This window comes from Chelonoidis abingdonii, chromosome 2 (genome assembly GCF_003597395.2).
Source record: "Chelonoidis abingdonii isolate Lonesome George chromosome 2, CheloAbing_2.0, whole genome shotgun sequence".
NCBI classification, from domain to species: Eukaryota; Metazoa; Chordata; order Testudines; family Testudinidae; genus Chelonoidis; species Chelonoidis abingdonii.
In genome coordinates this window covers 139,651,223-139,677,216 of record NC_133770.1, presented here as the reverse complement: position 1 = coordinate 139,677,216, position 25,994 = coordinate 139,651,223, and the positions used below count along the sequence as shown (strand labels likewise).

At 43.4% G+C, this 25,994-nt stretch overlaps 1 protein-coding gene across 3 annotated transcripts in view; it reads right to left on the bottom strand.

Moving 5' to 3' along the window:
* The window catches only part of TRIO (trio Rho guanine nucleotide exchange factor), a 457,553-nt gene that overhangs the window by 191,765 nt on the left and 239,794 nt on the right, over nucleotides 1-25,994 (bottom strand). For all 3 annotated transcript variants that reach the window (XM_075062688.1, XM_075062687.1, XM_075062686.1), the window contains exons 12-15: nucleotides 14,868-15,037; nucleotides 12,299-12,473; nucleotides 3,410-3,605; nucleotides 2,659-2,825 (exon numbers count right to left, since the gene is read on the bottom strand). In XM_075062688.1, coding sequence (XP_074918789.1) covers nucleotides 2,659-2,825; nucleotides 3,410-3,605; nucleotides 12,299-12,473; nucleotides 14,868-15,037 — 708 coding nt within the window. The remainder of the gene's footprint in view (nucleotides 1-2,658; nucleotides 2,826-3,409; nucleotides 3,606-12,298; nucleotides 12,474-14,867; nucleotides 15,038-25,994) is intronic.

Genomic DNA, 25,994 nt, shown 5'->3' with positions numbered 1-25,994 from the left:
GGACAAACGCTAACCTGCTAACCAGCAGTACCTCTATAAAATTGCGCTCGCCCGCACTCCCCCCCCATGTATTTGTATTAACATAATAAAAGTCAGAAGAAATAAAAGTTACTAGTCCCAAAACACTTCAAAGGGTGTTAGTAGAATTCTAAGGAGACCATACAAATACAAAGTATCAGATCATGCTTTTAGATTCAGACACTTCAGTCTCAAGTTGAGAGAAGCATTTTTAGATTATATGGATAAGGAGCGATAAGCTTACAAATTAAGTGTTTAACATATACATGCACCCTCTCAGTTGTGTGTTTAAATAAGTATTTATATTAAGCACAGTTTATGAACTTATTTGAAAATTCAAACACCTCTGAAAAACGTGACAGGTCAAGAATGACAGTATTAGAGTTAATATAAAACTCTAGACAAATAGAGATGGGTTCTTAATTGTTGATATTAAGGTATCACCTCGAGACAAGCATAATAGGGCCCTGATTTCTGTTATGACCTATACTAACAACAAGAGAGAGACTTGCCTTGAAGAACTTGCAATCTAAATACTCTTTATAGGTTGCACACTTTCATGTGAACATTCATAAATCTAAAGGGACCAACAAAAAATATATATATATATATACACCCAGAAAGATGCTCTGTAAACAGCCTATCTCCTGGGTGGGAATATTACTGTTTTATGACTAAGCAGTATGAACAATACTATCTTGGCAAGTGTTTTTTATTTACAACACTAGAAATGTGCTCTAGTTGTAAAGGGCCAGATCCAACTGCTTTTTGAGGCAGCTGAAAGATTCCCACAAACTTACTTCAGGAAGAAGAGGGGTCCAATCTCAGCAATTAACATCTATATAAGAGGCTTATGTTAAATGTTTTCAGTAGTTTGGTTTTACAAAAAACTTGCAATGCCCACTTTAGCTAGGATTACTAATCACTCAGAAAAAAGAAGAGTCTCACAGAGTGCACAGAATAAATCCTGAAAACACATCTTAAGCATGACACTGATATTTTTCAGCAGTATACCTCTGTCAACTGCTGTAGGACATGTGATCAGCAACACATGTCAATGCAATTTTCAACTGCTCCTCCTCTCTCATTCCCTGTTCCCCCAGCTCTCATACACAAACGAAGGTGACAGGACAGTGTATGCTATAGTAAGAATTATGTATGTGATTAAACCATAAATGTAGTGTGCATCCTATATTCTAAAATGAGACTGTTTCAATCTCACTGGAAAGGGAGGGGTAGGGCAACTGATACCACCATTCTAGTCCATCAGCATTTCATAAAGAAAAGATCCTGTCTCAGCTGGTAAGAGAATCTCTGCAATCAAGAGTATATTGTGGAGGCTGGACATCATAACCAATTGGCACTTTCCTTACATCCTCACAAGACAGCATGTAATAAACAACAGATGGCTGTCTAAGCTAAATCATTGTAAAATCTCTTCCACCTCATTCCTCTTACATTAAAATAGTAGTTTCCACTCTGTAATCATTCTAACAAGCACAGCCTAGAGTGTATCAGTCTGCACACTGGCCAACTATAAACATTTAGATAGTTCAAGTTACATTAAAATAGGGTGGTCACATACTTCACAGCTTCTGCAGGCTGAGCTCCTTGCATACCAGGGGCTCCTTGCACTCCTTCATTCCCTTTCACAAGTTCCCAGTGGGGAGCCCTCCCATCCTCCCCCTCTACTTCAGGGTTCCCTACAATCCGCCTCAACCCCTTCCCCCATGCCAGGGGCTCTTTATGCTCCCCGCTCCCTCCTATTCCATACTGCAGGGACTCTGTGCACTGATCCACCCCCCCACTCCCAGGTTCCCCAGTCTTCCTTAACCCAGGTCTCCCCATTTTCTTCCTGTCTGGGAGTAAGTCATCCAGGGTACCAACATTTTAAACTCTATTTGGACAATGGGTAGAACTCAGATGGGGACTGTCATTAAGCTGGAAGGTGCTAATAGGAGCTAGAAGATGTTAATGGCTGTCATCAACCAGTTCTTAGATCTATGGACAAATAGAGCTGGCTGAAGCTGCTGGCTCTGTTCACCAGGTGCAAGGGCTCTGTATGCCCCTTTTTCCCCTTCTGGCTTTCCTAATTTCACCAAAATCAATAGAGTTCTGGCCACCGATACCTAAAACCATCTCTGAAAATTTGGATTTGTCTACACACAGCATTCCAAAGTTATCGGATTACTGAAAGAGAGAGATGCCATCAAGTTGAGTGAAAGGCCTCACTTTGCTCAGCCAATATGATGTGCCCTGCTGTTACACATTATCCCTCCTTACTGGTAAGTGATGCAAGCAAGGCACCTGAGCTAATCTCACTGCAGAGCTCAGGGAAGATTTCAAAGGATTTTTTACTGTCTGTTACAGGGAAGACACAAAAATGAACTGAACAGGCTAACTGCTCTTCAGACAGCATTGTCCCATAGCAAACAGTAATTGTTAACAACAATTAAACTGGTATTATCCGCTTTGAGAGTCGAGTGTCCTAGATGCTTAATTCTCAGCCCAAAAACCTGCAAAAATAAGAAGTTAAAACACTTTTTTCTTACAACATAGCTATCTTATTTGCATGCACCTCTATATATGGAACATATACACACACCTACTCACAACGCACAGAACATATTTAGCTCATACCTGTTTGACTTCAGCCTGCAGGTGGCGCAGCTGCACACACTGTTCTAAGTGTTTCCGATGCTGTTCCGCTGCTGAGTCCAGCTCCTGTTGTTTCTCATGAAGAAATTCCAGCAGATCCTGAACACGAGTTGCCATATCTACATCTCTGTCGCAAAGCAACTCCACACCTGTGGAGATCCATTAATTTGAAATTTCCAGGGGAGTTCCATATTATAGTTATTATATACCAACCACTTTCATTTTAGTAAAATATATGTAAATCTCGAAGAATTTCCAGGTGTTTTACAATGAGCAAGTGAATGCTCAACATTATCTTAGGAGAAATCCTTAAAGTCTATAATGATATCTTGTGAAGGGTTAAATGCAGGAGGATATTGTAAAGAAAATCAAGTGAAAAGGATTAAGAAACTAAAATATGAATTGCTTTTACTTGTAAAGTCAATACGTAATCAAAATAAATTCCCTGTACAATTAATTCTATTTATCTTTCTATTTACTTTCACATCCTACAGAGTTCCTTCCACTCCCACTTTAAACCTGAGCATTTTAATTGTTAGTAGGATCTATTTTATGAGTGATCAGCATGCTTCATCTAGTTTATTAAAATGCTATGGAATTATTTTCCAAGCAGAATACATGTCCACTCCCCTCTTGATTGTGATTAATGGGGATCGATGCCACTTTCAGACGCCCTGTTAGTATAATATAATAAATATATTAACCGGAATAAGATGGGACAGATCCATCTTACCAGAGGCCTGCACTTCATTGACATACTGCAGCAGATCTTGTCCTTGGTGTATGACATCAAAGGTCAGGTTATTCATCGTCAGGGCTTTGTCTGCATGGTGCTGGAGTCTCTGCTCTGCTATTGTAAGATCTTCAGTGTCGAAGTCATTCATCTGCTGAGAGAGCTCATCATTCCACGATTCAAGGTCTGAAATTATCTGATAGAGAGAAAGGAGAGGATTTTACTGGGTTTAATAACTACAACTTGTTCCATTTGTACTAGAGAATCAGATGATCAGGAATTCAAAAACAAGTTAGAAGAACTATGCTTTCTTCCCCCATCTGTTCTTTCCCCAGCTAACAACTTCATAATAGCCATTCAGCAGAACGTCTAAGCTACAGACTAATAACTATTACTGACTTGTACAAACACTGGGCTGTCTGAGCAAGTTTTGGATGTTATTAGTTTTGTTATGTAGGCAGGCAAGAAAATTCTGCTAATTTGAGAGGTAAGGAATTCCTCCTTGAGGTTTGCGCTGGCTCTGTAGGCCAACAGTAGAGCGTGCGTGTGTGTGTGCGCACATGCACTTTTAATATCAATTTACAAGCACATCACTTTGTAGGCAGCAGAATTGTAGTGTTTGTACCATGGGTAAAAGAAAAACTTTGGCATAACACCTCAGGTAGAAAATCTATTTGCTTATATTAAGAATGGTAAAAAACAACAGTCATATAGCAGCATAGTGTGCCAGTTTAGCCTTCAGCTACGCCATTCAGATGCATTAATAAAACTAACCAATAACGACACACCTTTGTGAGCAGAAACTGTAGGTTTTCTTGAGCGTGTTTCATTACCAGCTAACTGCTTAAGAAAAAACTCTTGTAGTAGTATATTGAGAATTTTATGAAGAATACCGCTCAAGTCCAGTAATTATATAACCTATCCAATCAATCTTACATTCTGAAATCTTGCTTTTAAGTGTACCCAAACTTAGTTTACTTAGATCTACATGTCTCTTCACACAGCTCCAATGTCAGTTACATAGTATTTTAGCAAACCATCTTTTAGTACTTCAAATCAAATGCAAAGTCATTTTGTTTCTTTCCAAGCGAGTATTTTTCCATGTGTCGATTTGAAAATTAGCAGCACTCTTGTACCTGATACCATCGGGAGGATGTTTACATGACAAGCACTAGAACAGCACATCTGCAGTACTGCAGCTATGCTGCCGTAGCATAGACCCTTACTACAGTGATAGAAGGTTTTTTTCCTTCACTGTAGTAAGCCCATTCCTTCAAGAGAAGCAGCTAGTTCGACAGAAGAATTCTTCCACTGACCAAGCACTGTCTATGACACTACATAGGTTCGCTTAACTAGGTCGACTTAAGTTTTGGGTGTAGACCAAGCCTAAGGTATAAACAACTATCAGAAACTGCAAACAGTTAATTAAAAAAAAACAAAGGCAATTTATACAAAGTTAGCACAGTATCCCAATAGACTATCTGCAAGCCTCACTGTTGATCAGACTGGATTACTTTCTTGTGATAGGTTAGAAAAAGACAGAACAGCCAGAGGACTCAAACAAACCTGTTTCATACAGAGAAACCTCGAACACCAAATGATCTGGGGCCTATTATCTATGTTTACTACAAAACCTTTCTGGACTCCCATATGTTTAACTGAAAATTGGCAATGGCATGAGAAAAGAATCATCATACAAACCAATTTGTTAGGACAAGCCTATTCCTAGGGCATTGTGATTTGGGGAGCAAGATAGATGGGGACCAACAGCAGTGAGGAAAGAGAGGCAGAAAACACTGAAAACCAGATAGCCCAGCTAAGAGGTGCTCATGTAAGCTGGGTAGTAAGAATGCAGGTCTTGGGGCTGCTGCCTAACTGGCTATGGGAAAAATTGGCACTATTATAGGGGGTTGTAACACGGTGAGGGACTCTGACACTGATCTGCCAAGGGGTTACTCAGGATTGAAAAGGTACAAGAACACAGGAAAGCTGCACAGAAATCTTGACACACTATTGGTACCTATTGGGTTTATCTGGCCATGTGGGAAAAAAGCTGATCAGAAAGGATCACAGCTTAAGCACTGGGTAGAAGGGTTATGTGCTTGGATGCATTTTTTTCCTCTGGTTACTTTGCTTACTAGACACCATGCAAATTAGCCACTTAAACACACAGTATTTTAAAGCTGTATTGTGGGCATGTTTTGAGGTATGCCATATTGGATCCCTTAGGGTATGTCCACTCTCAGGAGGGCACGCAGACACTGCACACAGAGCTAGCACAGTTATAAATGGCAGCACAGACAGTGAGCCAGGGCTTTGATGAGTTCAGTTTCTGGAACAAATTACTAAACCATCAGTTTGTAAGTACTTCCAGAATAACAGGGTTGAATAGCCAACATAAATTTGTCAAAAACAAGTGATGGCAAACGAACCTAATTTCCTTCTTTGATAGGGTTACTGGCCTGGTGGTTAGGGAAAAAGCAGCACATGTGATAAAATCTGATTTTAGTGTGGCTTCTGACACAGTCCCAGATGGCATTCTTATAAACAAACTGGAGAAACGCAGTCTAGATTGAATTACTACAAGGTGGATGCACAACTAGCTGAACGACCATATTCAAAAGAGTAGTTATCAATGGTTCTCTGTCCAACTGGGAGAGTGTATCTAGTGGCAGACTGCAGGGATCCGACATGTGTCTGCTACTATTAAACATTTTCATTAATGACAAGAATAATGGAGTTGATGATATACTTGTAATATTTGCACATGACACGAAGATGGGAGGAGTTGTTAACACTTCAGAGGTCTGGATTAGAATTCAAAAGGACCTTGAAAAATTGGGAGAATTGGTCTGAATTCAACAAGATGAAATTCAGTGAAGATAAGTGCAAAGTACTTAACTTAGAAAGGAAAAATCAAATGCACAAATACAAACTAGGGAATACGTGGGTAGGTGGTAGTACCGCTGACAAGGATCTGGGGGTTATGGTGGATCACAAAATGAATATAAGTGAACAATGTGATGCAGTTGGGAAAAAGGCAATTATTTTAGGGTGTATTAACTGGATTGTTGTATAAGACAAGGGATGTAAATTGTCCGCACTCCTCTGCACCGGTGAAGCCTCAGTTAGAATACTGTGTCCAATTCTGGACACCACTGTTTAGTAAAGACGTGAGCAAACTGGAGACAGTTCAGACGAGAGTGAACAAACAACAATGATAAAAGGTTTACAAAATCTGACGTATGTGGAAAGATTAAAAAAACTGGGCATGTTTAGTCTTGAGAGAAGACGACTGGGGGCGTGTCTGATAATAGTCTTCAAATATGTTAAGGGCTGTTATAAAAAGAGGATAGTGATCAATTGTTCTCCATGTCCAATGAAGGCTGGACAGGTAGCTTTGGACTTAATCTGCAGCAAGGGAGATCAAGTTAGATATTAGGAAAAACTTTCTAACTATAAGGATAGATAAGATCTGGAATGAACTTCCAAGGGAGACTGGGGAATCCCCATCGGACAAACACTTGTCAGGAACGGTCTAAGTGTAGGAGGCTGGTCTTGATAACATCCTGAGGTCTCTTCCAGCCCTACTCTTCTATGGTTCTATAACAGTACCCATGGATTCAAATGCTGCAGAATTGTGCTATTGCTTGAGAAATCAAGTAGTTTATTTTCACTATCAAAGCTAAGTAAAACAGTAAACACCACAAATGGTTAACAGAGCTGAGTGCCAAGGTCAAGTCTGAGCATCACTTTCTGTTTAAAAGCAGACTACTCTAAGCACTTTAAAAATCCTCATGCTACCTCTGATTGGCTTGATTTGTTGTGCCTCATGGTGGACGCTGGGTAATATCAGTGGTTCAAATATGAGATCATTTGAGCAAACACTTCCAAGATACAGCCCCCCATTACTGCAGCATTTTACAAAGTCATCTATGGGCTTGTCTTCACTGGCACTTTACAGCGCTGCAACTTTCTTGCTCAGGGTTATGAAAACACACCCCTGAGCGCTGCAAGTTTCAGCACTGTAAAGTGCCAGTGTAGACAGTGCACCTGCACTGATAGCTATTCCCCTTGTGGAGGTGGGTTTTTTTAGAGCGACTACACAAGCCACAACTACACAAGCCACACTGAAGAGCTGCTGCGGCAGCGCTTTAATGTTGCCAGTGAAGACATGAACTAGTGTTTCAGCATGATTTTGCAGACACCTAAGACTTAACCTATGGCTCTGATCCTTCCCAGCTAGATCTCAGTCAATCAGCACTGCTCTCAATTAGTGCATAGCTCCGACTACCCTGCTGGGGAAGCAATATTGAAGTAGTTATTAACTTTAGAGTCAGGAACTTCCAATCAGCTTGTGCTAACTTGGCACAAAGATTCAAGCATATACGTTCAGCAAGACCAGGACTTTGTTAATAGCAAAAGGGCTTCCAGGCCATCTGTTGTCACGGCAACTGGGTGGCTCAAGGTGACAAGTTATGTTTACTGAACCTGAGCAACTCCCATGCATTGTGAGTTCAAGCCCCACCCTTGGCAGCTCTCAAGAGAGTGTGTGTTGTGCATATTTCCGGTTCTCTGCCTGCATCCAGCAAAGGCTCTTTTGGGGAGTTTTGCCCTGACACCAAAATTTCTACTTTACCATGCTCTAAAATCTAAATGAAAAGTCTGATTTTACTTAAGAATTGCTGTCAAGGAATTAAACCAAGTGAAGATGAAAGACTCTAGACAATCAGGATCTTCAGCTGTTTCCTAAGCAACAGAAGTGAGTATGATCAAAGAAGAGCAAGTTACTGGCCAGTTTGGTCAAGGGTTTCCTTTCAACAGCCCCTGTTCCTTACATCAGCTGATCCTAACATTTTCAGACTCTTATACACTTTTGTGGGGCAGCAGCAGGGAGATGAGGTGGGGGGGTGGGAGCAGTAAGGGGGTGGGTTGGGTAATGGAGGGAATGTGTTCTCTGTCCCTTTGCCAAACTTCCCCTGTAGGACGGAGCTTTCGCACAGCTACTGACAAGTGAGAACACTCTAGACAGCCACCTTTGTTAGGGTAAGGGAGCCTTCAAACACTGTTTGCCCCACACTCTTCCCTTCCCACCTCTGCGCTGCTCCTCCAGCCTCGGATGAGCCCATTCACAGCCCCATCTCTCAGGGACACAGTTGGGTGCCAAGAATGAGCCAGGATTTGGGGACTCTGAGCCAGTCTCCTTGCCCACACCCATGTGTGAGATGGGATTTGGGGAGTCCTGTCTCTCTGGAAGGTTCTGAGCACCTCTCACTGACCCCCCATATGTGAACGAGCATGCAGGGAGCTCTGCCCTTCTGGATACTTCTAAGCTTCACTCCCTGCCCTGCAGCATGAGCTGGAATCTGGGGGGAGCATGACCGTCTGAGAAGGTCAGAGCACCAATCTCTGCTGCTTTTGTGAGCTAACATCTGGAGGTCCCTGACCCTCTGGATGGGGAACTGAGAGGAGACATGCTTGGAGCAGGCACAAAGCATGGAAACTGAGGAGCTGAGCTTGGCCCACAAGAGCAGCAAACGTGGAAGGGGGAGAGGAGGAGCCTGATAATAGTGAAGAACGGGCACTTAGATGAATGCAGCAGTAACTCAAAGAGCTATTGATTCAGACTGTATTCATCTCCGTAGAGCGCCCTCGTTCTGCTGAGAACTTCTCAATGACGTTAATGGGACATTTCTACATGTCTCCTACGCTGTAAGCGGATGTGCAGAGCCCTGTCCCTTACACTTCACCTAGATGTGGGGAGGCACTCTCCTGCCCCTTCCTGCCTCCAGCAGGTACAGGCAGCTCACAGCCCCATCCCCTTCAACTTTGCAGGGGGCACGGAGTGGCAAGGATGAGCATGGAGCTGGTGTGAGAGAGTGGGGCTCAAAACAACAGGTACGTGGGGGTGGGAGGGTTTGAGCAGTGGGTGTGATGGAGGAAATGCTGGAGTAACTGGAGCAGTGGAAGGCAAGTCTGAGCACAGGGGAAGGAACATGTGGGTCAGAGCAGTGCACATGGAGTGTTGGAACAGTGCCGGGTAGAAAGGAAGGGGTCAGAACTGTGGAGTGGGGATGCTGCAGGGCTTCAGCCAATCATAGGGACTGAGGTGGCCCCCTATCACTGTAGTATCTGAACACCTTGCAATCTTTATTGTATTTACCCTCCCAACTCCCCTGTAAGGCAGGTCAGTGCTACTTTGTTTTTTAAATAGATGGGGAACAGACATCGGAAGACTCCCCACAAACACCACGCTAGCCCCTGCAGCCTCTCCTCAAACTGCAGTTCCCATGCTGATGCCAGTTTCTCTGTGGGGAGAAGGGAGAACCAGGCTGTGCAGGCCAGGCGGAGAGAGGGGAGATGAAGAAATGATGAAGGGGGCAGTGAAGGGATCAACATGCAGCTAGTGCCTTCTGTAGCCAGAGTAATCATTTCTAAGGAGCCAGAGGCAGTGGAGAGGAAGAGGTGGGCTATAGTAAAAGGAGGTTGTGATGGGGCATCTGCCCCACACTGGAAGAAAGAGGCTAAACGCAGCCTTAGGGAGGATGCGCGAGAGGCAGCCAATCACAGAAGGGATTATAGGAGCAACCAATCAGGGCTAGGCTGGCCCATATAAGAAAGGCAGCAGAACAGAGCAAGGAGAGTCACTCCGTGGAGATTGAGAAGGGAGGAGAAGTGGCTGCCTTGTAGGCGGAGGGCAGCAAGCACCCTGCGCAGAGCAGTGCTGGAGACAGAGACCCAGGGAGCTACAGGCAGCTCCTGGCAGGCTGCAGGGATCTACAGACTGAGGGCAAGGAGGGTGCTGGAGCCACTGAAGGAAGGGGCTAGCCCACGGACTGCAGTTTGCACTGAAGGAAGTGGCTGGACAGTAGACTGCAGGTTCCCCCCGAAGGGGGGATAGAATGTGTGGCACAGCTGGAGGGCAGTTTCACTGAAGAGGACGCCGTGGTCCTGGGAGTCATGTGGATTCAGGAATAGAGGTGACCGTGCTCATTTCCTAGACAGCCAGCAGGAGGCGCCGCAATGGTGAGGCACGCCCCGTCACAGAGGTGCTGTGAATTTTTTTTTTTTTTTTAAACAAAGGTAATTAAATGCTGAAAATGTCATTAACAGAAAGTTACGGCTGCCTGGTGTGCCTTGTACCTTTCCGGAAGGTGGAGAGTGGCTAAACCTGGTGAAAACCAGGAAATGCAAAGTTAAGGTCCACACCACTCTTCCAACACAACTGTGACTGTTTCCTCTCTGAGGATACTCTGCCTTTATAGATACTGCACAACTCTTTGGCAACAGTGCACATTAGCACTCTAGGATGAAGTGTAACACCTTTCCTTAGCTAAGGCAAAACTCAGGTTTAAGTCAGATGTAGCAAACAGAAACTGCCTGTACCCGGCCTATACTCAAACACTGAGCCTACTCCACATAAACCACCCTTCACTCTTGCCCTGAAGATTCCTTCTGAGACTTTGCCTTCATGTAACCCTCAGTAAGCCCTTGAGACCAGTGAGGTATGTCAGTCCCTATGTCAGACAGACACCTTTGTGCACCTCTATTGACATGCTACCAAACTCAGTGCTGAAATGAGGCATATTTGATTCCTCGAGGTACACAAGCACCTCTCTACTCATCACAGATCTGACAAGCTGCCCCAACAAATCGCTCCACCATTCAGAACAGAAACATCTAGCACAATGACTATAGGTAGAACGCATGCAGATAAATAGTGGAATTCAGGTGTGTGGAGCACAATGCAAATATTAGCATGTTCTTAGTTTTCCCTCATATCTTCTATAATAGATACACAGATATTTAACAACAAAGTATAACGCAGGCCGGAGAATTTCACCCAGTTACTCTTGCATTGGGCCAAACAGTTTTGGTCTGACTAAAGTATCTTCCAATAAGATTCTTGATTTGAAGACATGAAGAGACTGAGAAACTACCACATCTCAGTAGTTCGTTAACCTTTGCAGCACTTTTCTAGTCATTTCTCATGGCTACTGCCAGCTCCATAGATAGGGCAGAGTTAAGATTCCACTGTGGAGGTTGGCATGAACCTTAACTCTTCAATTCTTTGTTTTCATAGGTTTAATTTAGCCACCCTCCACATTCAGGCACCACTGGTCAGCCTTAATTCTGCATTAAGTTTCTGAGAATTTTTGTGCGCATTTATAGTATCAAACAGTAGTTAACGGCTTGAGTTGTTTTATTTTTTTACAGGATCCATGATTAACCCAGCAGCATCTTTGAAAGGCCATTTTACTAACATATGGGGAATCTAGATTCTTCTGTGGATTAATCTGATATGTAAAGTTACTTAAAATACATATAGCCAAAAAGCTATATTTTTATAGCTTTTTGTTTGTTTTAATTGCAGCAGCTATAGCTTTCCAAGAGCAGCAAAAACAGCCATTCAGAAGCACTCTTGAGGTTTAATATATCTGCAACTGAGAATCTGATGTGCAGAAGAGGAAGAAAGGACGGTTATAACTACTACTGAATAGCATTAACACAGTGTTTTTTCATACTCAAGCTCTTTACAATGATTTCATCCTCTACACCCCTGTGAAAAAGTCAATTCGATAGCTTAATGCCCCATTTTACACACGGATTAACTGTAGCAGCAAGATTAAGTAATTTGCCAGTGGCCACAAAGTGTGTTTATCAGAGCTCGAATTAGAATGAAAGAGTGTTTAGCTTTCAGTTCTACACTCAGGCCATGCCACTCCCATATTTTGGAGGAAAGCAAATCCGTCAGACCATTCAGGTAACAACTAAACCAGTGAAATCATTATTTCATATGCCTGATTCAAAATACATCCTTTTTAGTATGAATCTTCCCATAGGGCTAAAACAAATTTAATTAATGTTATGCACAAAACAGAGACTCACATCTATTGCATCTCTCTCAAATATGCGTAGCTGCAGGAAGAGTTCAAGCTTGATCTTGCGTTCCTGAAAAAGCTCCTCCATCTGAGACTGGGCCTCATCCAGCTGCTGCAGTACTGTCTCTATGTGATTGATAGAACTGTTGTGAGGGGTCTTGTTACTAGAAATGGCAGAATCCCTATTGAAAGTGGAAAGGAAGGAAAAGGGGTATTATGAAAAAAAGCAACAGGAATTGGATTACATACAATCAACTGTTAAACGTACATGACAAAGCTCTAACTAAAATCATTATATGAACACCACTAGGAGGAAGCTGGCCTTGTTTCAGCACATAAGGTCCTTCGATAAATTATTAAAATTATGCTGTAGTAATTGAATAAAGCATCAGGATACTAGATTGATTTCTTTTTCTGCCTCAGTATTCAACATATAGGCATATTCTTGTTTAATACATGTATTCAGCAGGGCTGCCCAGAGGATTCGGGGGCCTGAGGCAAAGCAATTTTGGGGGCCCCTTCCATAAAAAAAGTTGCAATACTATAGAATACTATATTCTTGTGGGGGCCCCAGTGGGGCCCAGGGCAAATTGCCCCACTTGCCGCCCTGGGAAAAATAAAAATTAAGAAACCTTCTGCATCTCGGGACAAACCCAGTTCTCAGCATCAGCTAGTGTTAAAAGGGACTAAAGCTCATTAAAAGGGTTGGATAAATATTTTCCGTCAAAACCTGATTGTTTAAAGAAACAATAAAAAAAATTCTGCTTAAAAAAAATCCAAAACTTTTGAACCACCTCAGCTTGTGACCAAACGTCTGAGCGCATCCAGTCAGAGATTCTTCCAGGTTTCCGATACTCTGCTGGCTTCCTTGACTCATATCTGTCTCCATAACTTTGGGTTCATTTAGGTTAGAACATACGAATGGCCATACTGGGTCAGACCAAAGGTCCATCCAGCCCAGTATCTTGTCAGGGGGTCACGAGGTTATTACTAGGGGTTGCGAGCTGTCAGCCTCCGCCTCAAACCCCGCTTTGCCTCCAGCATTTATAACAGTGTTAAATATATTTAAAAGTGTTTTTAATTTATAAGGGGGGAGGGTCGCACATAGGTTTGCTATGTGAAAGGAGTCACCAGTACAAAAGTTTGAGAACGACTGAGCCTCTGGGGAATGCAAGGGAGTGGGGGGGGGGGGTCTCCCTTGGTAGCGTTGGGAAGAAGGTAGGTGGTATAGGATGGATATTGATCTTCTCATGTGATCGCTCCCCCATGGCTCTCTTGCCTCTATCACTGTTAATCTAAAGTGGCTAATTTTAAATGAAGCTACCCTCTCAACCATCACCTCAGGACCCCACCCCTCCAACCCCTCCTGCTCCCTGTCCCCTGACTGCCCTGACCCCTATCCTCCCCCCCGCTGAGTCCTGGCAGACCCCCGGAATGCCCACGATCCAACCCCCTGTTCCCTGACTGCCCCCCCTGAACCTCTGTCCCCTGACTGTCTCTGGGACTCCCTTCCCCTTATCCAACCCCCTGCCCCCTTTCCATGCCGCTTACCACCATCTCCCCCCGTTCTCAGAGCCTCAGTGCACCACATCCAGGAGCTGTCCTGGACAGAGCTAAAGCGGCATGGCTCCAGCAGGACCTGAGCTCCCGCCACACAGCCACAGCTTGCAGCCTCGGCCCCTTACCACGCGGCTCTGAGCGGCAGGAGCTCAGGCCCCGCTGGAGCCATGCTGCTTTAGCTCTGCCCAGGGCCACTCCTCGACACGGTGTGCTAAGGCGCCGGTGGATGGGGGAAGGCGAGGAGGAGCCTCAGAGATTCTCGTGGGGGCCTAGGACAAATCCGCCCCCTCCGATATTCAATCTACATTCTATTTGTGTCAAGATTAAAACTTTTCATTTTGAAGAGGAAATGAGACATGATGACTACATACTTCGTTGTATTCTGAATTACATGATTCGATTTTACTTGAGCATAAAGCCAAAAAAGAAAAAGAGGAAAAAAACCCACCACCACCACAGATGAGGTAACACCCACTTCTGCAGAATACAGAAAGTGCCCAAGGATTTATTTAAGCTACCAGTAATGGACAGGACCACACGTTCACATTGCCTCTACAGGGGAAAAAAAACAATCACGTCACGTGCTAACATTCAAAAGAACTTCAAGCGTCAGTTTAAAACAAACAGTCTCTTTAGAGAGGGCTGCTGCTCAGAGTTCAGTGATTCTTAAATCTGTCATGCCACACGGTGCCTCTGCCTGATACCCCCTGACTCATGTCACATAGAGATAATTTATGGAGGCTAACTCTCCTTTATGCGAAGGTAATGTTTGTGAGCCTAACTTCCTGTAAACAAAGGGTTAGATAAGAGCTGCACAGAATGAAATATATCTAATAGTACTGCTGATTATACTCGCCCTTCCCCTTACAAAAAAAATCAAGAGAGTAATGATCCATTATATGGGGGAAGTATATGCAGGAAGAGGCTTAAGGAGAAATGTTCCCAATGCTTTAAAACATAATGTTGAAGAGATTTAACACCAACTTCTCTTAAAAAAAAAAAAAAAAAAGCATTACCTTAGTTGCTGTATAAGATCCTCCCCTTCCTTGATGACATTGACTGTAACCTGTAAAGTGGTCTGTTGCTGCTGGCCAAAGCGTTTGATCAAGTCTTGTACAGCCTCCACAGACTCTGCATAGACATCATCGAGCAGCTCTTTCTGTAACTCCTCGAGCCATGTCCATAGCTACAAGAGAAAAGAAGTGAACACTGGTATCAGGCAGACACTACCTTGTATCAATCTCCTTGGGAGAAGCAAACAGATGAGAAAGCCCACGAGATTTGCTTCTGTTTATACAAAATTCAGTTCTCAATGTTAAACAAAAATTGATGAACCCATGACAGACAGAAGGTGTTCTCTTGCCGGAAAAACAAGTGGAGTTTTATCCATGCTGCTATGTTACCTCTTTCCCATTCTCCTACTACATTGTATCAGAGCCACCAGCACTGAATTCAGAGTCAGCCCCATCTGCAGCTCTGTGAGGTAGTCACTGGGAGGAAAATGCTATGGTAACACTGCTTGAGTGAAGGAAGGAAGGAAGGGAGATGTATCTCAACAGCTAAATTTACACTGCTGAGTGACACATACATAAAAGGTACATGGCACTGAGCAGTGGTCATGAAAATCAACAATAGCAGTCAAAGGAGTACATCGAAAATAAACTGAATTTTCTACTTTTCCTAGCCTCAGTGCAGAACACAATCTCAGCGTCCTATGGAAAATATTTATCCGCTCTCAGTATGTCACCTATTTAGCTACGGCAATTATGCTGTCCACTTACTCAAGTACAGAACCATAGTAAATCCAGACAGAGCATATAACTTGCAACGCCAACTGGCTGAATTATTCATTACAACTAATTTATCCTATAAACTTCCACCTTTCCATCTTGTACTTTTTCAGCAAACATGTTTATACGTCTTTTTGCAATTAATTTTCACAACACACTTTAACTTGTAAATAACAAATCACTGAGTATTTACTATTGCATAGTATTATTGATTACTTAGGCTATGGCTATACTGGAGGGCTTACAGTAGCACAGCTGCACTGATGCAGCTGCGCCACTGTAAGCTTTCTGGCGTACCTGCTTTAAGCCTGTGGAAGGGAGTTCTCCCATCAGCTTAATTACTCCAGCCCCCATGAGTGGCAGTAGCTATGTCGGCCTGACATACTGCTGTCTGCATCAGTGCTTAAGGCTGCAAAAGTTACGTCGCTCGGGAGGGAGTGGGGGCTAATTCACAGCCCTGAGCAACATAATTTATTTCAACTTAAGCTGCAGTGTAGCCATAGCCTTGGATGATATGGCATTCTGTTCCCTGACTGAATGAGCCAAGCTCTTAAACATGAGTCTCTCTTCACATATTATCCACTAACATTTGCAGCTACCAGACATCTATTGTACAAATGACCAAAATACTGTTCAAAGAGGCTGAGAACTCACTTCTGGTGTGAATACTCCTGTGAGTACTTTTTCTTGTTAGTACATGAGACACTTAGTGTGATGCATAAAACAACTTGCAAGTATCTTGTTTACCCAGATCATTCTCTCTGTTGTTTATCATGACCTCTCAAATTTTTGTGTCTGAACTTCATATGTTCATGAAATCTGGTGAGTTATTTTTTTTTTTTAATAATTTGATTTTATTTACTATTTCCAAAGGGAAAAATAATTCCTATTTGAGTTCCCTCAAGAAAGAATTAAGATCTTACTCCAATTATCTTTGAACAGTTGCTTTCATATACAGTATGAACATTACCTGTGATTTTCTCTAAAACCCTGAATATGACTCTGAACTATAATGCTGTTGAAAACTGATGACATTAGGAAGCAAATTTTGCTTAATTTCAAGACATAAGAACATAAGAATGGCCGTAATGCGTCAGACCAAAGGTCCATCTAGCCCAGTATCCTGTCTACCGACAGTGGCCAATGCCAGGTGCCCCAGAGGGAGTGAACCTAACAGGTAATGATCAAGTGATCTCTCTCCTGCCATCCATCTCACCCTCTGACAGACCCGAGTCTAGGGACACCATCCTTACACTCATCCTGGCTAATAGCCATTAATGGACTTAACTCTCCATGAATTTAATTCCAGTTCTCTTTTAAACCAGCTGTATAGTCCTAGCCCTTCACAACCTCTTCAGAGTAAGGATTCACAAGTTGACTGTGCGCTGTGGTGAAGAAGAACTTCCTTATTTGTTTGATAACCTGCTGGCCTATTAATTTTCATTTGGTGACCCCTAGTTTCTCTTCACTATGGGACAAGTAAATAACTTTCCCTTATTACTTTCCTCAACATCACTCATAATTTTATAATACCTCTATCATATCCCCCCTTACTCTCCTCTTTTCCAAGCTGAAGAGTCCTAGCCTCTTTAATCTCTCCTCATATGGGACCCTCTCCAACCCCCTAATCATTTTAGTTCCCCTTCTCTGAACCTTTTCTAGTGCCAGTATATCTTTTTTGAGATGAGGCAACCACATCTGAAAGCAGGATTCAAGATGTGGGCATACCATCGATTTATATAAGGGCAATAATATATTCCCTGTCTTATTATCTATCCCCTTTTTAATGATTCCTAACATCCTGTTTGCTTTTTTGACCACCTCTGCACACTGCCTGGACATCTTCAGAGAACTATCCACGATGACGCCAAGATCTTTTTCCTGATTTGTTGTAGCTAAATTAGCCCCCATTATATTGTACGTATAGTTGAGGTTATTTACAATATGCTAGTAATGCTGCAATACCTTATGCAAAATTAAGGTTTTGATTTTACATTTAAGCATATATTCTAAGACCCTTGCCTATAATGTTGTTGTCAGACAAAAAAGTTTCACTAATATCCAATGAAAAATTAATTTGACAAAATACTTGTATGAAAAATAATGAAAAATTACAATTTTGGATTTTTAAAAAAACCAAACACACAGCTTTACTACAATTATAATTTAAAAACTACAATACTCCAACAATAGTGTTTTAATTTCATTATCTATGTATTACCTTAGGTATATTGTAAAGTAACGCCAACAACTCAGTTTTCACATAGCTGCACAGTTACTGAGACTGGGTCAAACTCATATTCCTCCGACACATGTGCAACCCTATCATTTACAATAGGAATAAGATACAAAACAGCACAGGCTGGCTCATTATCTGTTCCTTATGACTATAGTCATTTATAGACAACACTGACTATTAATTTAAAGAACAAAGTTCAAACTTTGGTAAACCAAACCAAATGGACCGAATGTGTAGTGGGCTCCTTGAACCCAAGCAATTCAACCAATAATGCTTACAAAGTCTTCAGACATAAGCAAACTTTATCAAGTCCAACAGAACACAATACAGTAGTTACACGGGATGATTCTTTCCATTTTCACTTAGGAGTCCAAGTCTCATTCAAAGTGAAAAGGGAGTTAGGATCCTGTCACTTCTGAGAATAGGACTTAGGCACTTTTGAAAAATTTGCCCAGGTTCTATTCCCAAAATAAACAGCCTAACCCAGGGATTGGCAACCTTTGGCACGCGGCCTGTCAGGGAAATCCACTGGTAGCCGGGCCAGTTCGTTTACTTGCCGCATCTGCTGGTTCAGCCGATTGCGGCTCCCACTGGTCGTGGTCCGCCGCTCCACAGCAATGGGGGTTGCAGGAAGCGGTGCGGGCTGAGGGATGTGCTGGCCGCTGCATCCCACAGCCCCCATTGGCCTGGAACAACAAACTGTGGCCAGTGGGAGCTATGATCAGCTGAACCTGTAGACACTGCAAGTAAACAAACCGGCCCGGTCTGCCAGGGGCTTTCCTTAATTGGTCGCGTGCCAAAGGCTGCCAAGCCCTGGCCTAACCTAATAGTCCTATTTGTAAAATATTTTTCCCCTGGAATACACGTGACTGTGATAGCTGATTCCAATATTCTTAATCCTCGAGACAATTTTTTCCACGCTAGGTAACTAAGGAGTCTGATTTTCAGAAGTGTTGGCCATGCTCCCCTATGGGCGTCTGTTACCCAGCCCACTGGTCAGCTGATGACCCCTCTGAATTTGTGTCCTAAACCAGCCAAGAGCTAGCCTGTGCCTGTGAAGCATCCCAATTCTCTGTTCCTAATCCACAGAGAACCATGTTTCAGAGGACTTGGTTACTGGGCTAAAGAGGTCCTGGCAGGGTGAGTTGAGGCTTACTAATGCTGAGCTGGCTCTGCACTGCCTGCCTGCATGAATTATTTTAATTCAATAGCTTTCTCTAGGAATTACTGTACAAGTAGATAAGAGTACAATCTCAATACAATCCTCTTCAACTGCACTTCTCTGCTATAACACCTTATCAGCCTTGGAGCTCACACACAACGCTGCAGCTCCTGGATCTTTGGCAGATGAACGTTACACCAACTTAAAATTTCTCCATACATAAATATAATAAGGTCTCAGAAACATCTGCTAAAACAAGCACATCTCCTGTGCAATTTCTTTCCTAAAATCTTCAGAGCATATGATTAGTATTTGAAGATGGTTATTAGTATTTTTAAACAAGGTTATTCACTGCAATATCCTGGCAATCTAAATATTTCCATGATTGACCTAACCTCTCAGCTATTGCTGACACTGTACAGCCACTGAAAGGCTGCAATTATGTAAGACACCACAGAAGAACCGCTCTTAAGTTATTTTGTGAAAGGGGAGAAAAATGACAGGTCATTAACCTATGCTATGATATTCAAGCAATTTTTCAGAACTATTTGGAATTTCTTTCCATCTCCTTGTAATTTCATTACAATTTGCATAGTTTTACCTTAGAAATTAAACAGCTTTTTTTAAAAAAAAAATAACCGATGACTCCCTGGCCTGGCCTGAATGCCACAAACGCTAATACAATACCCATTTAAAAAACTGTCAGTTTACCTTGCATGGTCTTGGCCGTCCGCACAGCACTATAATATCTGTGTAACAAACATTGTAGAGTGTTTGTTTAAAGAGCTATTTCCACAGGAATTTTAAAGGGTTATAGAAACATTCCCATAGATCTTCTGTATTTGTAAAGGCTTCTTCTTTCAGAGCTAGTATCCGATAAGTGTCCTTTCAATTTGTAATTTTTTAAAAGGACATAGGTAACTTAGGAGCCTATGCCAAAGTAAGTTAAGCATTTCAGGATCTTAAGTCCCATGGCCTCTCTGTGAGACTTAAGATTCTAAATATCTAAGCCCCTTTTAGAAATAGGATTTTAAAATCAAAAAGTGCACAGAGATGAATATTAAAAACAGGGGAACATACTATTTGACCATATTTAAGCAACTTTATTATTTCAATATTTTGTGTAAATTTTTTGAAAACACGTTTCAACAGAACTACATTAACATGCACTAGGGAGTTTTTAGTGGGTCCACAAGCACCAGTTAGTGCATAACACATTAGTGCACACTAGAATTTACACCCCTCTAGTGCGGACTACCACACTGTTCAGACAAGCCTTAAGTGTTCTTCTCACTTCTTCCACCATAATTCCCCCCTCCCCCCCCCAATTATAGTCCTACATTTCAAAGTTTGGGACAGCAGGGGTTTTCTGCATTGCGTTTAGCTCACGGTATTCCCTCCCTCCCCGCATTCCCGAATTTTGGCCTGAATGCACATCAGTTTGCAATGGAAAAGGTGATAAATCTGTATTGAAGTGAAGGGAGGGAGAGAAAGGAATTGACTAAGCTGTTCTAAAAAGCACATACCAAATACAGCGCAAAGGCTTTCCCTTTTTAAGAATTAACTTGACAGGATATTCACAAGTGTTACGTGTAAAATGCCAAAAATAAGTGTTTTAAAACTCACCGTCCTCTACAATCTGTGTTCACCTCTGATCTGTATTTCTACACTTTACTCCAGTTATTGAGACGATTTGTTTGCTGCACTTTGGCACTGCTACAAACACTTGGTATGGCCATTACACCATTGTCCTCCTATCATGGATGACGAGGGATCCATTTAATTATGTATTTGCATAGCAGCATATGGAAGAATGATGAGTGCATAGACATCTATGCATACAGCACTCATCTTTCAAACGGATATTTGTATCCCAACCCCAAAAGTTGTTTTACTCACACCCTAGTGCTAAACCACACCTTGGGAAATCACTAGTGGAGCTTGCCACTGATTTCTGCATACAGACCTCAAACTAAACCACTACTCTTGTAAACAAGTTTTTTATTATTCATGCTGTCCAGCCACAAGATCTATTTCCCCGAAAAAACCATTCAGACCAGTAATAGGTTGTACTAGTATTAACATAAGACTATGAACATATGTTTAGTAATTTCTCTTCCGTATCTGAATTTTAGTTTGCAGTACTTTGGCACGTGCACTGGACAAACCATCCCACTGAGATACAGACTGTTACTTTCCAATTCAGTCTTCAAACTTGGTAGTTCTTATGTGCTTACTTTGCAAAGACAAAGATATGGTGGTTCTCATACCTAGTAGAAAAACATACCTAGTGTGTAATATCTCACATGCTGCTGTGCTGTAATTTTTAGCAAATGCTAACTGCAAACCCTGAGCACCAGAACTTGAGCCACTTACCCCAGAGGTGAGACCCATTTATAAGAAAGCGGTGGCCTAAAAATACAGGGGCAACATTTTTCTAAATCTCCCAAATCAGTGAGAGGAGCAATTGAATGCAAATCAAAATATGGAAAGGGCAAAGAAAATGGGGACTGTGGAAAAAAGCATATAAAATAAGCTTTTTATTCAACTGAAATGCACACCAGAAAATTACACTTAAAATACCGTGCATAATTATAATCCCGATTTCTAATAAATGTACAATGCTCATGCCAATGTAGCAAGAAGGATTTTTTGGCTTAGCACATTTTTATCTTCCATCTGTTTTGTGGAGTCATCTCTGCATTCCACACCCTGATTTGAGAACAAGCAACATGCCACTGAATTGAGAAAGCAGTGCTCCTCTGAGAAGGAACCCAGAACAAAAACATAAGCCAACAAAGGAATCATTTCTCTCATACTTTTCTTATGCATCCTAATTTTATCCTGAAAATACCAGACACTCAAATAGGAGACGTTTGCCTTAAACTTGCCCCAGTAGTTTAAATTGTATATGTTGCAAATGAAGAGCTAATCATGTCTGGATATACTGAATACTCATTTCCACTTCTCCTGCTTGCATATGTTTAAAAGTTGACTAGATTAGGGCTTGGTCCATACTTGTGAGTTACCTCAGCATAGCTATGCCAGTCAGGAATATGAAAACCCCCAGCCCGACTGACATAGCTATGCCAACAAAACCCCTGGATAGACACAGCTTTGTTGATGGAAGAGGTGTCCTCTTGACACAGCTAGCATTGTTCGGAGAGGTGGTGTTCCCATACTGACAAAACATTCCTGTCAGCGTAGGCCATGCCTACACTAGGGGGCCATGCTGGCATAACTATGTTGATATAGGCTCTGTAGTGCAGACATACCCTATAACATGACATTTAACTTTAACAAAAATTAACAGCTACATAACCAAGCCTTTAGGGAATAGGTAAAAAAACCAGATTCCACAGAAATGACTGTTACACTGCAGAGGTACAACAGCAAAACTTATCCAGAGGGGAAAGATGTAAATGCCTGAAAAGACAGAAGTTGTGTAGCAAGAAGTTAAATAGCATCTAGAGGCACAGAGGCAACATTCCAACACATCTGGGTTGATTTGTCAGAATTCCTGAGTTGTGAATCACAGGCAAGTCTGTCTTTTGTAAATCCCCTCTTCCCCACTTTCTTCCTCTACATTCCACATTGTTCACTATTGCCTCCACTGAGTCCACCTAAATACTTTACAGCACTTCAGTCTCTCTTTTTGGTGCAAACAGATACCGCAGAAAAAACGGTTACCTATCTTTCTTAACTGTTGTTCTTCGAGATGTGTTGTTCACGTCCATTCCACATTAGGTGAGTGCATGCCACGTTCACGGATGTCGGAAACTTTTTCCCTTAGCTGCTCCCATCGGGTCAGCAGGGGAGCCCCCTAGAGTGGTGCCTCTATGCTGGTGCATATATACCTCTGCCAACCCGACCCTGCTTCAATTCCTTCGTGCCAGAGACTCCAACAGAGGGAAAGGAGGGTGGGAAGTGTAACGGATGTGAACACCACATCTCAAAGAAAAACAATTACGAAAGGTAGGTAACCATTTTTTCTTCTTCGAGTGCTTGTTCACATCCATTCCACATTAGGTAACTCACAAGCTTACCATAGGAGGAGGATAGGGATCATGGAGCAACTGATTGGAGAACAGCCCTGACAACTGCCGAGTCATCTCTGGCCTGCTAGTTGACTGCATACTGGGCTTGAATGTGTGCACCGATGACCAGGTGGCTGCTTTACAGATCTCCTGGATCGGGACGTGTGCCAGGAAAACTGTTTAGGACGCTTGTGCCCTAGTTGAGTGAGCTGTGATCGCCGGAGCTGGAACCTTGGCGAGCTCATAGCAAGCGTGGATGCAGTCCGCAATCCACAATAATATACTTTGCGCCGAGAATGGAAGCCCTTTCATTCTATCAGTTATGGCGACAAACAACTGCGTTGACTTGCAGAAAGGTTTAGTTCGTTCCAAATAGAAAGCCCGGGCCCTTCGAACATCCAGAGTGTGCAGGCTACAGTGACTCGGGTCCATGTGTGGTTTAGGAAAGAACAATGGCAAACAAATGTCCTGTCCCATTTGAAATTGTGAAACTATTTTAGGGAGGAATTTTGGGTGTGCCCAAAGTTGCACTTTGTCCTTATAAAAAACTGTATAAGGAGACTCTGAGGTTAGGGCCCTCAATTCGGACACCCTCCTTGCTGACGTAATGGCCAGCAGGAATGCCGCCTTCCAGGAGAGGTGAAGAAGAGAGCAACAGGCCAGGGGCTTGAACGGGGGCCCCATGAGCTTGAAAAGGACCAAATTAAGGTTCCAAGGAGCGACCAGTGGGCATGAGTAGGGAAACACTCTCTCCAGCCTTTTGAGGAACCGTACCAGCATGGGGTTAGAAAAAACAGAGCATCTGGATTCCCCCGGGTGGAACACTGAAATGGCAGCTACATGCACTCTGATCAAGGAAGGAGAGAGACCCTGATGCTTGAGGTGCAGGAGGTATTCTAAGAAGACTGGAATAGTGGCCTGGAGTGGCTGTATCTGCTTAGGCTCAAACCAGCAGGAAAATCTTTTCCACTTAGCTAGGTTGGCCACCCTAGCAGACCGTTTCCTACTGCCAAGGAGGATCTGCCGTACCAGAAGAGAGCACTGGCTCTCCAGAGCATTTATCCAGAGAGTTTCCACACCATGAGATGCAGAGACTGCAGATCTGGATGGAGCAGGCACCCGCGATCCTGCATGATGAGATCCCGGTGCAGGGACAGGGCAATCAGGACGGCCACTGACAGCTCTAGCAGTGTTGTAAACCAGTGCTGACAAGGCCAAGCTGGGGTGATCAAAATTATCATCGCCTTGTCCCTGCAAACTTTGAGGAGAACTCTGTGGATGAGCGGGAGCAGAGGAAAGGCATACCTCATGCTCCCGCTCCAAGGGATCGTGAATGTATCTGCAACTGAGCCCGGACTGTGGTTCTGGAATGAGTAAAACTGCGGACATTGGCTGTTGCTCTTGGTGGCAAAGAGGTCCATTTGGGGAAACCCTCACTTCTGGAAGACTGATCACAAGATGTCCAATCTCATCGACCACTCGCGCATGCGGTACGACCTGCTGAGGCTATCCGCTAGCTTGTTTCATTCTCCTGCGAGATATGACGTTATGAGATAGATGGAGAAGGATATACAAAAGTCCCACAGGAGAAGGGCCTCTCGGCAATGGGGAGAGGAGTGGACTCCACCCTGCTTGTTTATATAAAACATGGCGGTGGTGTTGTCTGTCAGAACTGTCACCCTGTGACCTTTCAGCGTAGCATGAAAGGTTTGGCAGGCTAGACAAACCGCCCTGAGCTCCTTCATACTGATGTGGAGTGACATCTCAGTCTTGTACCGCAAGCCCTGTGTCTTTAGGTCCCCTAAGTGAGTTCCCCAGTGAGGTCTGATGCATCTGTCACCAGCGTCAGAGCAGGCTGCGGTGTGGCGAAGGGGATACCCTCGCAGACTACCAGCTGACTGAGTCACCAGAGCAGGGAGTCCAACAACTGGGCAGGAACTGTCATAACAAGGTCTAGGGATCTCTGCCTGGGGGATATAACTGGGCAAGCCACGCTTGTAAAGTCCTGAAGTTTAGTTGAGCATATTTGACTACGTGAGTGCACGCCGCCCTGTGAACCGCAGGAACCGCCAGTGAGCGGGGTGAATAGTGATGTGAAAGTATGCATCTTTCATGTCGAGGGCAGCGTATCAATCCCCCAGATCCAGGGATGGGATAATAGTGCCCAGGGATACCATGCGGAAGCAGGCCTTAACTAAGAACTTGTTGAGACTGCGAAGGTCTAAAATGGGCCGAAGTCCCTCCTTTGCTTTTGAGATGAGAAAATAATGAGAGTAAAACCCCTTCCTCCCTTAGTTTCCAAGAGACTTCCCCCACCGTCCCCGCCTCTAGGAGCAACTGTATGTCCTGCATAAGGAGTTCCTCGTGCGAAGGGTCCCTGAAAATGGATGGGGAAAGGAGGTGGGTAGGAGGGAAGGAGAACTGCAGCATGTAACCCACTTGTGTCGTGCGTAACACCCAACGGTCCAACATTATACGGGACCACACCTGGTAGAAGTGGGACAAGCAGTCCAAGAAACAAGGGGAAGTATCCGGGAGCTGGGTCGGTATGCTGTCCTCGAGTGCAGCTTCAAAACCCCTGCTTGTTGCCAGGCTGGGGATTGCCCTGGCTCTGGCCTTGATTACGCGTGTTAGTCTGCCTGCGACTGTTGTCTCTTCCCCTTCTGCGATAAGGCTCCTGCCTAGGGCGAGGTTGGTACTGCTATTGCTGCGATGGTTGGGGCATGAATGGCTTCCTCTGAGTCACCAAGGTGTGCATTCCTAATGAGTTGAGGGTTGCCCGGGAGTCTTTAAGGCTATGCAGCCTGGCATCCATCTGGTCGGAAAAAAGGCCAGACCCTTTGAAAGGAAGGTCCTGGATGGTGTTCTGGACCTCTGGCGGAAGGCCTGAAGCCACACCGAGTGCCTCATCACCA